This window comes from Spermophilus citellus (genome assembly GCF_964194105.1).
Source record: "Spermophilus citellus genome assembly, chromosome: 1".
NCBI classification, from domain to species: Eukaryota; Metazoa; Chordata; class Mammalia; order Rodentia; family Sciuridae; genus Spermophilus; species Spermophilus citellus.
Genome location: NC_138182.1, coordinates 229,454,094 through 229,469,472, shown reverse-complemented (window position 1 = coordinate 229,469,472; position 15,379 = coordinate 229,454,094). Strand labels below are relative to the sequence as shown.

General features: G+C 31.6%; 1 protein-coding gene across 2 annotated transcripts in view; it reads left to right on the top strand.

The window, feature by feature from the left end:
• CERT1 (ceramide transporter 1) overlaps positions 1–15,379 on the top strand; it is a 111,265-nt gene that overhangs the window by 71,612 nt on the left and 24,274 nt on the right. Inside the window, exons 7-11 of one of the 2 annotated variants that reach the window (XM_081286495.1) lie at positions 155–312; positions 4,888–4,980; positions 10,654–10,740; positions 13,218–13,310; positions 13,824–13,901. In XM_081286495.1, the coding sequence (XP_081142621.1) occupies positions 155–312; positions 4,888–4,980; positions 10,654–10,740; positions 13,218–13,310; positions 13,824–13,901 (509 nt within the window). The remainder of the gene's footprint in view (positions 1–154; positions 313–4,887; positions 4,981–10,653; positions 10,741–13,217; positions 13,311–13,823; positions 13,902–15,379) is intronic. The other variant, XM_081286494.1, reaches the window with a different exon arrangement.

Here is a 15,379-nt window from a genome sequence, read left to right as displayed (position 1 = left end):
GGATAGGATATTTTTAAATATTGGTCAACAGGAGAAAAACTATAATTCAAAAACCTGCTCAGATTTGCTAGTTTTATAAATATTTTCTAATCTTAAATTCTGATGAGTTATTTCTTCATTTGAAAGATTTTCAGTGAATATCTTTCTTTTTCAGTATTTCCACATGTAACACCAAAAGGAATTAATGGTATAGACTTTAAAGGGGAAGCCATAACTTTTAAAGCAACCACTGCTGGAATCCTTGCTACACTTTCTCATTGTATTGAATTAATGGTAAAGCGTGAGGACAGCTGGCAAAAGAGACTGGATAAGGTAAGACTAGTTCTTAATTTCTTAAAAATTAGATTTTATCTGAGTTTTATATATCAATTGAACATTTAAACCAAACTAAGTTCTTAGGCAAGAGTCCATTGGGTTGATAGAAGTAGCAGGTGGTACTACTTCTGATACTTTATGGGACTCTTAAACTCATTTTCTTAAATAAGATTCATCTGTTATATATTTAGCTACTATAAAATATATTCTCTTCATTGGATTTAATATAAAAAGTTTTATGATGGTATTAGTAATGCTTTGAAATAAAAGCAATAAACCATTTAGTATTACTTACCTTTTTGTGTGGTATGTGAAATTGTATTCAAGTTATATGAGCTAACTAAAACATATGAGCTAGCTAAATATGCAGTTAAACATTTACTTAATTCATAGGTGTGTATTTTTCGAAGGGTCATTGTGATATTATTAGCATACACTGTGTTGTTCAAATATTTGCCCTAGTTCCCATTTTCACACCTTTGTTTAATAAGCAGCACTGATGATAATATTAGAATATGAAACTATAGTTTTTAGCATGAAGTATAGCTTACTGGATTTGCTTAGGAGAAACTTCTGTTCATAATTCAACTTTAGTGAAGTAATAAAATGTTAAAGAACTGTAACATATCTTAGAAAATCTAAGTTGTAGTCCAAAACCATCATCTTATAAAATAAGGAACTAATAAGCCCAGAAACTTGTCCGAAGTCATTAGGTAACAGAATTAAAGAGATTTTTCTCTGTTCTGATACGTCAGCTGTGGATACCAGGCTAGACAGCAATCAGAATCTTATCATTCATCAGAAAGTTTTATTGTTTGCAGTGTTTGAAGGTCTTTCAATTTGAGCAAGACACTAAGGAAAGCAATGTCATCTGATGTAATGGCAGAATGGCCACAGGATTTGACTAGCACTATGTGTTTGAGAAGGTTCTCATGTTTTAGAAGAGAAGAGAACTGTTCAGAATTCTGAAGTACAGGTGAGAGTAAGATGTATTGACTAGGGCTGGGGGTGTATCTAGTGGTAGATTGCCTAGCCTGCATAAAGGCCCGGGGTTTGATCCCCAGTACCCCAGGGTGGGGGAAAAGATGAATTGACTAGCAGCATATTCCCCCTTATCTGCATGGTATGTGTCCTAAGACCCCTAGTGGTTTCCTTGAAACCACAGATCATATCAAACCCTATATATGCTGTGTTATTTTTGTTCTTACACATTCATATCTATGATAAAGTTAATTTATAAATTAGGCACAGTAAGAGGTTAACAAAAAATAGCCAATAATAAAATAAAACAATTGTAACAATATACTGTAATAAAAGTTATGTTTTTATGGGGTCTTTCTACCTCTCATTTAAAATCTTATTCTAGTGTACTCACCCTTTTTTTTGACCATAGATAACTGAAAATTGCAGAAAGTGAAACTGCAGATAAGGGGGGACTACTGTATAAATATTTCATTATCATTCTGGAGCCAGACTATTTTCAGAGATTTCAATTCAATGTGGATCAAACTTAATTATCCCTCTGCACAGAACAAATAATACATTGGAAAACAGGACAACTCCTTAAATTTATTGTATCAGTTGTTCAAGAATATCATTCAGTTTGTTTAGACTAACTTATTTATAACTTTTGACAACTTTCTCTTAAAGTTTCTTTATTCATCTTTTACTAAGGGGTTATATTCTTTAGTCACCTATACTAATCACACTGCCTCAAAAGATAACTCATTTAAAACAATTTCTTAAAACCTTTTGCATTATGCAGTATGTCTTTTTCATGTTTTCATCATTGAAGTTTCTCATTTTGCCATGTTACACAAGGAAGTGGACTCTTTATTGCCTTCATTGTTGATAATCTTATCCTTTCTTTTTCTTTATTGAGTAGTAATATGAAGAACAAACCAAAGGATCTTGGGGTGGGGGAGGTATTTTTACTGCTTCTCCTTGCAGCACTCTTAAGGAAAGAAGAGCCATAAAGCATGGCTGTATTAATTGAAATCTGAAAACTACTATATTTAGTTGTTCTCTTACAGGTCTATACAGTATTAAATTTTATTTACTGTTTTCAGTATAATTTTTTTTCAAGATCAAAATAATAGGATCCCAGTTATATTTTACAAGGAATGTAAGAAAAATAGAGTGTGTGTGTATACACAGTATATATGAGTGCATATATATGTATATGTACAACTATGTGTATGTATACATATATACAGTTTGTATTTATTTGTTGATAAACAACTCCCTATTCAAGAACTTTCTAGTTTTCTTTATGGAATGTAACATATACACATATTAATGATTTTTTATATTCTATACACACAAAATAAGGAAGATTTGAAAATTTTTGAATATAGATAGTGGTTTATTAATAAATGTCTTTTAGGGTAATTCATAGAATTCACAAAGAAGATACAATGATAACACTGTGGTTCCACTGATATTATTTCATTCAAGAAGTATTTTTTCATACCTGCTGTAAGATAGGAATGGAGAAACAATGATAAGCTGGAAATAGTCCCTAAGGAGCTTAAAATCTAAGAAGAGCAGTTAAATATGTAATGATAATGATAATAACAGTTATTTAATAGTAGAATAGTTTAAATTATACTTTTCATGTAGATCTCCAATGTCAGTTCCAGTATTCTTTTAGCTAATGAAATATTAATATTATTTGGTGGTGATAATTTTTATGGTTGCCTATAATAAAATCCCTTCTACTGTAGAAGTATACTTAATTTTTAACCACTCATGTCTAAAAATACTAGAAATTCTAAGTTAAAACAATTTTAGTTAATTTTTTAAATACTTATTTTTTAGTTGTAGTTGAACAAAATACCTTTCTTTATTTTACTTATTTATTTTTATGTGGTGCTGAGGATCGAACCCAGGGCCTCACATGTGCTAGGCACACGCTCTACCGCTAAGCCACAACCCCAGCCCAATTTTATAAAATCTGTTCATTGAAGATAGTTTGTTTACATTATTAAGACTCACCAGTATATAATTTCATGTACTTTTTTTAAACTTTCTCCTAATTCTACTTAATATTATTGCTATGTCGTACATTCTTATTTGTTCCATTTTTAAAAATTAAGGTAAAGCATACATACAGTGAAGGATACCAAACTTAAGTATACTACTTGAAGGGCTGGGTATATAGCTTAGTTGGTAGGGGAAAAAAAGTAACCATAGTTCTAATTTGTTTCATCATAGATTAGTTTTGCCTTTTCTTGACCGTTGTGTAAATGAAGCCATACAGTATATTCTTGTGTCTAGCTTTCCTTTTTCCTCAACATTGACTATGAGATTCCTATATATTGTTATATTTAGTGGTAGTTTATCCATTTTTATTATTATATAGTATTACATTATATGACTTCAATTTATTTATCCAATTTTCTGTTGATTGACATTTAAATTGTTTTTATTTGGGGACCATTATGAAGAAAGCTGTTCTAAGCATTCTCATATTTTTTGGTAAACATATATACTCATTTCTCTTGGGCATATTCTTGAGAGTAGACTTGTTGGTTCATGGGCCTTTTGTGTAGCTTTAGTGATACTGACAAACCATTTTCTAAAAAAGTTATATTAATTTTGTGTTCCCACCAGTAAGATGAGAATTCTAGTTGCTCTTCTAACAGTTTAGTATTTTTAGGAGTATGTGTGTGTGCCATTATTGTTGCTGCTGCTGTTTTTAATTTTACCTTCTCTTGGATCAGTTCCTTTTCTTTTGAGTACACAACAATTTTTACTGAAATTTTGGGGTCTGACAAACTATTGATTTACACTAGCTTTAGTTCAGGCATGGTATTTATTTGTTAACATCTTGTGAATTTTGTGTAGACTTAGCAATTAAGTACTTGTGTGGGAATAAAGATTGTTTTTTGTTTGTTTGTTTGTTTGTTGGATGCTTGATTGGTTGATTTTTTTATAGACTTGCTGGAATTCAGGACTATATTATATTTAAACCCATGTACCCCATTGTTGTGGCAATAGTTTGAGATTTAGTCAGCCTTTGTTATTTTAAGTGTTGACTATCTTGTAACTCTTCAGAGATGTAGACCCTGTCTGTGAAGGAAAAGGACTAAAGTAGGTATCTGAAGTCTTACATGAGAAAGTAAATGAAATTTCTTTTTTGGACTCTTTTTTTAAACATTCATTATTCCACTTATTGAGTTATTTTATGCTTGCTTTTTTTTTCTTCATACCAAAGTAAATATAGTGCTTACTGAAAAAAAGTATAGGAATACAGGCATTTCTCTGGTGCTGATTTTTCTTTTCTTTTCTTCTTCTTTTTTTTTTAACATACTCTAGACTCTTGGACAGTTAATTATTGAATACATAACCTGTAAGGTAATCTTAGCAGTGATTTAAATTGTTGCTTGTTTGAAATATGTAGCCCAGAGTAAAGTATTTTCTTTGGTGGAATAATATTCTTATTTTTCACAGGAGTGGAATTATTTTTTGTTGAATTACAAAATTTCACTGAAATGCAGAGGAAATCAGCCTAAACGACTTCAGTATAATTAAAATGCCCACTGAAAATAATATTTTTTTCTCCTGTAGGAAATTGAAAAAAGAAGAAGAATAGAGGAAGCATACAAAAATGCAATGGCAGAACTTAAGAAAAAATCACACTTTGGAGGACCAGATTATGAAGTATGAACTTATATTTTGGTCTTAGTAAGAGAAACACATAAGTCATATCTATCACAAAAGTGACTTAAGTAAATACTTTGTAACTCTTAAGTATTATAAATATATAATTTATTCTCAGAATTCATTTAAATGCATATAAATGCTGAGTTTTCTCTGAAATAGATATTTATTTAACCCATTAGGTCCCAAGTTTTCAATTCTGTGAATATTTCAAATTGACACAAATGCATTAAAATAGACTGTAAATCATAATTTAGAGCATATATATTAATGACTGTTATATAATTATATTCTTAATGTCACTATAATTATATATTATATACTATATTTAAGCTTTTATAGATGTTCTGCAACTGCAACAATGGGACAGATTGGGTTAAATAGGCTTTAAATGGCTCAATATTAAACCTTTTCACTTTATTGTTTGTGTGTGTGTGTGTGTGTGTGTGTGTGTGTGTGTGTGGTGCTGGGGATCAAACCCAGGGCCTTGTACATGTGAGACAAGCACTCTACCAACTGAGCTATATCCCCAGTCCTTAAACCTTTTCATTTTATAGGACAAGTTTTTATCTCTTCTTTGAGTATGATCATTTTTAATGTTATTCACTTACGCATTTTAAAAATAAATAAATAAAAGCAGCATCTAAATGAAAAAGCTGAGCAATTTGCAGGCAAAAGATTTAGTGTGTACTATACCATGAGACTTTATCCATTGCAGAGCATGAATTATTCTAATTACCTTTTTATTTGAAATCAACTTCTTTCTCCTTTTATTTGCCAAGCAATTAATGAAATCCCCCCCATATACACATACACACACACTTAAAGTTGTTTTTCTATGATATTTCTTTAGAGAAAACATGTAAGAAACATTGGTGACATAAACAAAGATATTCTCTCTCCCTCCCTCCCTCCCTCCCTCCCTCCCTCTCTCTCTCTCAAAAAAAATGAGAAGGCAAGGAGTATCACTGAGGTAATAATACAATGATAAATGATTAGCTTACATTTAAGAAAACAAGCATATGTAATCCTAGCAACTCAATAAGCTCAGGCAGGAGGATTGCAAGTTTTAGGCAAGCGTCACCAACTTAGTGAAACCTGTCACAAAATAAAAAAATGCAAAAGGCTTGAGATGTAGCTCAGTGGTTGAGCACTCTGAGAAGAAAAATTTCTCGCCATTTTACTCTGGAAATAGAAGAGTCTCTGCGGGTTGAATATTTTTTTTTATGTTGGAATAGATTTCCAGCTGTGGGACTCTATAAAGATGAGGTTTGAGTTATAATATTTTTAAATTATTATCAAACATATCAAATGTGAAAAAATTAAATAACTCCACTGAAGTTTTATAAGTCCACATTACTAGGAAAATAAACCATTATGATGACAATTTTTATTCTGAAGTTGACAGTTTTACCATTTTAGGTTAATTTTGGGAGACCTATCAACTTTCTTAATTATTTTTTCACATTATAAGATTATAGAAAATAAAAATAATCCAAGAAATTCCATGTTTTTACTTTAACTATATATGGTAACTTCTTATAGCCTACCAGCAGTATATAAATAAAATTGTATACTTGTTTATTTCTCCTTCTTTCAATACAGGTTTTTTTTTCGTTTTTGTTTTTTTTTTTTAAGGGAAAAAAGATGAGGATAGAGGGAGAAGAAGGGGCCTAGTTATTTGATGTGTTTTATTACAAAGCCAAAAATCATGTTTGTAGATTTAAAACATTTTTTATTGCTGGCTTTGCCATATGCAAGTTTTAACCTTCATATAATTAATCTCTGTCTTTTGATAGACTTATCTTCACATGTGATATCATGCTTAGAAAGGCATTCTCTATTCAAATAATTATTTATATTTTAGTAGAAACATTTAATTTTAATAGAAACATTCTCTTTAAAATATATTAATACATCTGGACTTTTAGAAATTGTGATATAACACAATTTATATTTATTCCACTGGTATTTGTTAAATAAATACCTTATTTCATGAAGAAAATAGGTAAGGGTACTCCAATTTTTTTTTTCTTACTGAATCCCTGTGAGTTTTTTTTTAATATATTTTTTAAGTTGTAATTGGACACAATATCTTTATTTTACTTATTTATTTTTATGTGGTGCTGAGGATCAAACCCAGTGCCTCGAACATGCTAGGCAAGTATTCTACTACTAAGCCACAACCTCAGCCCCGAATCCCTGTGAGTTTTAATGCTAAATTAAACATTATAATTACTAAATAAACTAGAACTATTTTTATGCTTTCCTTTTCTTTTTGGAGTTTCAAGCTATTTTTTATTGTTTTGCATAGATTTTAGACACTAAATCACACTTTGTCTTTATTTTAGTTATTAGACTTCCTTGATGCTCTAATTATTAAAGTTTAAATGTTTCCGTCATCTGTAACCTAAGAAATTGCTTTACAACTATATCCATTCCTTAAGACCACTATGCTAGGCAGAGAGGGTAAAGGAAGATAAGAATCCTACTAGAAGGCCTGATTGTATAATGGAAAGAATGGCTAAGTTATTCAGTTGTAATAATTTATGCTTTGAAGCATTCTCAACCCAACAAGTTATTGGGTCTGGCTTTCCAAAGGAAATATCACTTTAGCTGAAACAAGTAAATAGGCTTTTGATCAGGTGAATAGCCACCAGAGAGTATTTGCTTTAGAGGCTGGGAAGGAAGAAAACATTTGTAGGTAAGAGCATTTTGCCAGGGAACTGAAAGTATTTCTGTGGGGGGTGTTAACAGCTACAAATTGAGAAGAGGGAATGATAAGACTGACTATAAACTTTTTTGAACAACAGCAGGGGAGATAGAGAGGGAAGATGGGAGGGGAGGGGAGGGGAGGGGGGATAGTAGGGGTTAGGAAAGGTAGCAGAATACAACAGACACTAATATGGCATTATGTAAAAATGTGAATATGTAACAGATGTGATTCTGCAATCTATATTTGGGGTGAAAATGGGAGTTCAAAACACAATTTGAGTCTAATGTATGAAAGATGATATATCATGAGCTATGTAATGCTTTAAATAATCAATAAAAAAAATTTAAAAAAAGAATCAGTTCAGATGCGGAGGCAATGGGTTTTAAATGAAGTTTTCAGATTCACAGTTTAGGAAAATCATTCTTGCTTTCTGCAGTGAGAAAAATGGATTGATGATAAGAGCTAGTTATAAATAAGAATTGAAGATAGCCTGAACTAGAGTAGAAGTAGTAAGAATGGAAAGACAATGGCAAATTAGATATTTGAAAAGTAGAATTGAAAGGTGTGGTGATCAAATGAGAGAAAAAGGAAGAATCCAAGATTAGGCTGTGGTTTCTGCAGATTGGTGTGGAAGGAGAAGAGCTGATTTTAGACATCTTGTAGCTGTAAAGCTCTGTGTCTTAAAAGAAGGATTGCCTGGCTATGAATTCACAAGTAAGATGATGACTGAAGCTTTGGAAATGAGTGAGAATCTGTGGGAGAGCAAGTACAGACAGTCCATAACTCATGATGGTTCAACTTATAATTTTTAGATTTCATGATGGTGCAAATGCAATACTATTTTGAATTTTTATCTTTTCTGGACTACCAGTATGTGATACTTTGTCATCTGGGCAGCTGCAGTGAACTTTATCTCCCAAATAGCCAGGGAACCACAAGCATAAACAACTGATATAGTTACATATACGCTATGATATTTGAACAGTTAGGTGCATTAAATACATTTTAACTTATGATGTTTTCAATTTACACTGGGTTTATCAGTGTAACTTCATGGTATGTCAAGGAACATCATCTATATGGGACTATAGGAGCACCAACATTTAAAGGCACAGAAGGCCTTCAGAGGAGCCCAAGAAAAGTGCTTAGAGAAGAAGAGGGGGAAAATTAGGAATTTAAAGCTAGGGAACTTAATTAGGAATTTATAGAGGTAGAGTCCTTAACATAAGAAGTGGCTTCTGAGGGCAATTAAGATAAAGACTAAGGGATGTCCTATGGTTTTACCAATAAGTAGCTGCTTCCCTTACTAAGCATGATGAGTTAAAATGTTGAGCTTTTAAAAGTCATTTTTAATAAAGAAAATTGTGTTCTACTTTAGTTCTTCATCGAATTTGCCTTTATTACAGGACAAACCATTTAATTTAGCAAATCACAATCCCACACCCTCCTTGTTGGCATGCCAAAATATAGGATTTTTTTAAAAGCTGCAGATCCCAACTGATAAACTGATGTGATTACGTAAGGACCAGAATCCACTATAGATTGAATTATTATTATTATTATTATTATTATTATTATTATTTAAATGCAGATGTAAATATGACCAATAAAATTGTAAAAAATCATTTGGAGTAGGTTTTGAATGTTTTGGTTTTTTTCTCTGATCAGCAGAGACCACAATTATACTGATGTCAGTTGTGTCTTTGAAATATTTGAACTTTATAAAGTGAATCCTACAGGAAGAAGGCTCTAGAGTATTCGTTACTATCTATTTTCAGGACCTCGTGTCTTAGCTGGTCCTTAGATGAGAAACATTTACTTTTTGATAATTCATTGAGATGTACATTGTTCTGTATATGTGTTGTATTTGAATAAGAAATTAAAGATTGTTGATGTGGTTAAGTTATAAGGAGAGGCCTTATAACTTAAGGATTATTAAGCTGAGAAGATTCCAGCAATTTTCATGTATCCCCTTTTTACTTTTTTGGTGGTTTGGTTTAAATTTTAGGGAACCCTAGACCCAAGCCTACCTGCTCATGCTCTGCTTTTATCATAATATGAAGTTATTGTTTTATTTACATTCCACTTACTTGGTTCATCATAGCAGAAACATATGTTGTTTGTTTTCATTTTGCTGCTATTCTTTATACTTTCATCTTCTGATACAGCTGAGATTCTATTTGTATCAGAATCACTTGAGAGACATTAAAGTATTTTCCTGGGCTCTACCCAAGACCCAGAAAGTGAATATCTGAGCAAGATGGTCTAAGAATTTTCATTGTAACAAGTTTCCCCAGGTGATTGATGACCATATTCTGTCATCTAATGAGACTTTCAAGCATCAACTTAGCTTTTCTTTCTCTGAAACATTTGCCTTCAACTAGGAAGAACCTTCTTAAAGTCCATGGGAAGTCCTGGCAGGAGGATCTTTATATATCCCTTATCAATTGCAAGTACTCAGCTTTATAACTGCAACACAAAAGCAGTCAAAAATAATTACATTAACAAATGAACATGATAACATAATTTTAACATATTATGAAATGTTACTACTTTTACTTTTTTTCCAACTTTGTAAAATTGAAATTCTTAGCTAACAGGTCATATGAAAGTAGGTAGCAGATTAGATTCGACCCATTGGCCATAGTTCACCAACCCCTACTCTAGATTAATACTTAAAACAGTATATGGTAAATATGAGTGTTGGGTGAGTTAATTTTAACACTGATAGGATTTTACAGAGCGTATTACTTATCCTTGTGATAATCTTACAGCTACTTATTGGTAAAACCGTAGGACATCCCTTAGTCTTTATCTGACTGTTTCTTAAATGTGTATTCAATAAATGTTTATTGGGTCAGTTTTCAACTTTTCTCTAAAGTTAATACCAGGATTATCAGTGTTTTCCACTTCTTTAAATTAACTGTTATTTTTTTTTCTTCTGTGTATTTGAATAGGAAGGTCCAAACAGTCTGATTAATGAAGAAGAGTTCTTTGATGCTGTTGAAGCTGCTCTTGATAGACAAGATAAAATAGAAGAACAGGTATATCTATTATTAAAAATTCTAAGCTGAAATTCAAACACTATAGGAATTCTTTGATGTATATTATTTCATATTAATAGAACTTGAAAATGGTGAGCTATATTAATATCCTAAAAAAATCAACTATCAAAATTAAGTCATAAATGTGGAAGAATCTTTAACTCAGTTCCTTTATCTATTAATTTCCAAGCAGTAGATGAGAAGACCTATACAATTGTTTAAAGGAAGTATACATAATTAACATGAATTTAAATGGAAATGTTCTTCCTGTTCCCCTTGAAGTCTCCAATTTTAATCATTCTTTGACCTTTATGATATCAAGCATGTATTTAGTGTGAACAAAAGGTTTCTTTGAATTTCTCTTCAAGTAGCATAAGAATTCGAGAGGAAGATAATTAAAACTTTAAGGTGGTTCTTTTTGGATATTGGCACTCAGTTTTTATTATTAACTCCTTTATTTCCTTTAAGACCCTCACCATTAGTTTTTCTTCCTTTTACTTAGTGTTTTATCATCATCATTGAATTGCTAGCATTTATAACCAGCTTCCTCTTTGGAAATTGAAGGAAAGCATTTCTTAAATCCTTTAATTTTAGTTTGAAGATTAATTTGATAACTTGCTTCAATTGTGTAGCAATGTAGTTTCCACATTTTACCACTAGATGGCATTTAAAGATCAATTTTAGTTATTTCCCCTCCCCATACTCCACACCATCTTTAAACTATATTACTTGTGGTAGAATCTCTTGCCTTCTTGGGCAAGCATAAATAAACTGTGACTATAAAGTGCCTTGCAAATAATCATTTGTATATCAGTTTTATACTACAAATGAAATGTTGGCTTATTCATTGCCTGTCATTATTAAGGCAGTCATGATTATTATGCCCATTTGCTGTTCAAGTAGCCAAGAGTAAATCACCTGAAGTAAGTCACCTATTGGTTTCTTATATTTATTTTCATTATATTTTTAAATCACATTTTTTTGTAAAGCTTACTACTCATTTTTTTACACCCCAAAAAATGCTACACAGCACTCAGTTGAGTCGGAACTTTCAGATCCTAAGTGGGCTTTACTTTTGGATGCCTAAAGTAGTTCCTGAAATAGCATTATTGTGTTTTGAATGCCTAACGTACTTACCTGAGGTAGCATCATTTGTTTCCCTTGACTTTTTTTTTTTTTAACCCCCTAGAAGGTGCTATTTGGGGAAGAGTAGTGAACTTACACAGTCAAGACATTTTGGTCTTAGTTTCACCACTGACTCTTTGTAACTCTGAGTTTTAACAAATTCTCTGGACTTTGATTTTCTAACATGTGAAATAAGGAGCTATAAAAGATGATTCAAAGCATCCTTTCTGGCTTTAAAATGCGACTGTATTCAATATCAGTATATTAGTAGAGTTGGGTTTAAGAGGATCAGTGTAAACTTCTGTAAGCTTTAGAAAAAGAAATATTCATGGGGCTATCAAATCTGCTTCTATCCCTTCTTTCATTCTGGCAGATGTTAAGAAAACAGCCATTGAACAGACCCTGATTTTCCTTGTCTACTAGCCATCTGTACATCAATATGACAAAAATAATTACAATGTGGTAATACTTTTCAGTAGTAGGCTTTAAAAAAATCTATGAAATAAATTCCATCAGTTCAAATCATCTCCCTCTTTGTGCTCAATGTATATTGCATTTTTTTAACAACACAGCCATTGCATAAGTATTTTCCAAGTGATACATCACGTTTTTTTGAGTTTACATTACTTGTTAACATAGGGAAAGTTGTATACAATAAATTGGTGAGTGAGGGAATGAGATGTTATGTTGAGACAGCATTGATTAGAAATCACTGTCTTTATAGTTAAAAGATGAGCACAAACACAATAGCACAGTATAGTTTTAGTATATTACTTTTAGCAAATATTTGTTGAATAGTGAGAAGAAACTAGATAAACCGAAGAAGAGGAAGGAGGTCGTCTCAGCTTATAGGAGTAAGATGATGGGATGAAGACAGAATGCTTTCATGGAAAGAAGGCAAAGAGATCATATGATGTGCTCTTAAGAATATAACTGAAGCAAATGATGATATTGGTTCTAATGACACATAAGCCTTTGGGCCTGATGAAGTAGAATAATGGAAATAATTTGGCTACAGTTTGAATAGAAGAAAATTGGCAGCAGTGTTAAGATTGATTCATGATAGATAATCTTATGCAGGGGAAGAATGGGACTAACTAGGAGCAAAATCAAAGAGCTAATCCTTGTCTAATGTAGTTTTACAGTCAGAAGAGACTAAATTGGGATATCTGAAGCCGGTGTTGGGATTGGGCAAGACTTGTTGAAGTCTGTGAAGAAATTTCGTTATTCAAATATTTTTAAATACTAAAATGTTTACCAATTAAATGTTGATAGTTCCAGGTTATAGTATCCTTCTTAATCTGCAAGTACACTTTAAAACGATCATATCTTAACAATATATGCTCTTTTAGTCACAGAGTGAAAAGGTCAGGTTGCATTGGCCTACATCATTACCATCTGGAGATGCCTTTTCTTCTGTGGGGACTCATAGATTTGTCCAAAAGGTAAAGTAATGTCAGAGTTTACTTAAAGTATATTTTACATTCTTCACTATTGATGGAACTATCTTGTAATATAGATTTTCTCACCTTTCCAAGAATTTAGTAAGTTTTTTTGTAGTGTGTGTTAAATTCCATATAAAATCAAAAATCTTGTTCTCAACACAATGTTGTTGCTGTTGTTGTTGTTGTTATTAATTATTATTATTGGAGGGAAAAGCAAGGGGGTGGACAGGGAGTAATTAGTTAACCAGAAGTATAACCAATTATATTAATACATCTCTTTCTTCTTTGGGGTTAAGTTGTCTTATTTGGTATTATTGGAAGCACTACATTCTTTTTGGAATGATTTTAGAGTGTAATACATAATAGGTGCATGAAATCAGCACTTGCTGCTGTGCTTGTTTCATATAGTGCTTTGTTTTCTCTTTCTTTATCTTGTGTTTGGAAGTTGGTACTGAAAGCTCTGTTGTGCCTTTGTTCTGATTACTTGGTTTTTTCTTTGTCTGTCTCTGGTAGCCCTATAGTCGCTCTTCCTCCATGTCTTCCATTGATCTAGTCAGTGCCTCTGACGATGTTCACAGATTCAGCTCCCAGGTACTGTATGAATGTATTGAGTGGATTTGAGTCTTTCTGTGCTGTATTTCAACCTGCTTGCCCTATTCCTAGACATCTTTTGGTCAGGGCACTTGTTTTGATTTTTTAATCTTAAATAGTAACAATAAGCATTAAAAGGCCTTCCTTATCCACTAAATAATTTCTCTATCAGGCTTGCATGTGTCCTTTACTTTATATACTCTACTGTTAATAGCTTGGAATTTTTTATCTTATTGAAGATACTCCAAAAAGATTTTCAAATGGAATTGAAACAAATAGAAGTTACCTGATTTTTTTTTTTTTTTAATGAAATATGTTTCTTCAGACAGGATTCAACAACTTTCATGGACATGAGCTGCAGGATATGTTGTGGCATCAAAGCAGATTTTAGCAGTCTAACTTTTAATGTAACTTAAAATATCTCCTCCTTATGTTCAACAAGAAAATAACTTTTTAAATATTTGCCTCATTACCACTATAATGCTAAGCTCCATTGAACACATTATATTTTCCTTCTGTAAATTACCTGTGGATACTATGAATTATTATTTGTTTATATGGTAAATTTATGGAAATTGGCTTTAAGTTCATTGATCATTTAGTCATGCTAAATGAACGAATAACCAATTTCCGTAAGAATTTAAGACAGGAAGCTGGGTGTGTAGTCTCTATACTCAAAATCATAATTACTATAAGAGGAATATTTTTTAGTGACATCATTAGTTTGTTTATTTGTTTATTTATGTTTTTTTTGTGTACGTCCTGGGGACTGAACTCTGTGCTCTGTAAGCACTCTACATTAAATTACATCCCCAGTCCTGCTTCAGATCTTTATCATTTAATTTTATATTTTTATAGTGATTGCATTTTATTGCATTGCATATTGTAATGTTAAGAACCTGAGCTATCTAGTTAAAATGGCCATTTTAAATCCTGGTTAGATGCATGGGCTTTTGCAAGTTCTCCTAACTTTTCTGTGCTTCACTTTTGTGATTTAGCTAGATCCTGGAACATAGTAAGTGCTCAATAAGTTGTCATTATAATAATTTCTTTGAACTAATCAGTATACACATTATTTTTAAAATAAGTATAAAAGTGTTTTAAAATGTTTTTAAATCATAGTTTAAATCTTTATTATTTTCCACATACAAATAAAATTTGTATTCATTCTTAACTGTGAAATAGAAAAGAAGATTAAGACGTGAAATGCATTTTTCTGATTTTTGTAGGTTTTTTTTTTTTTGCCTTGAACATCTTTGAGAAAAAGATGTAGCAATTCTTGATTAGATTTCATCCACAACCAGATATACTATTTCTTTTTTCCCTACTCATTTATGTATGCCTTTTTAAAAAATAACTCATTATAATCAGTGAATCAATGACAAAACTAAATGCCAGGAGACTGTTTTATTCTGCTGACCCCACCTTGCATTAAAATAATAAAATCATAGACCAAAACCTATCAATACTGGTCACAG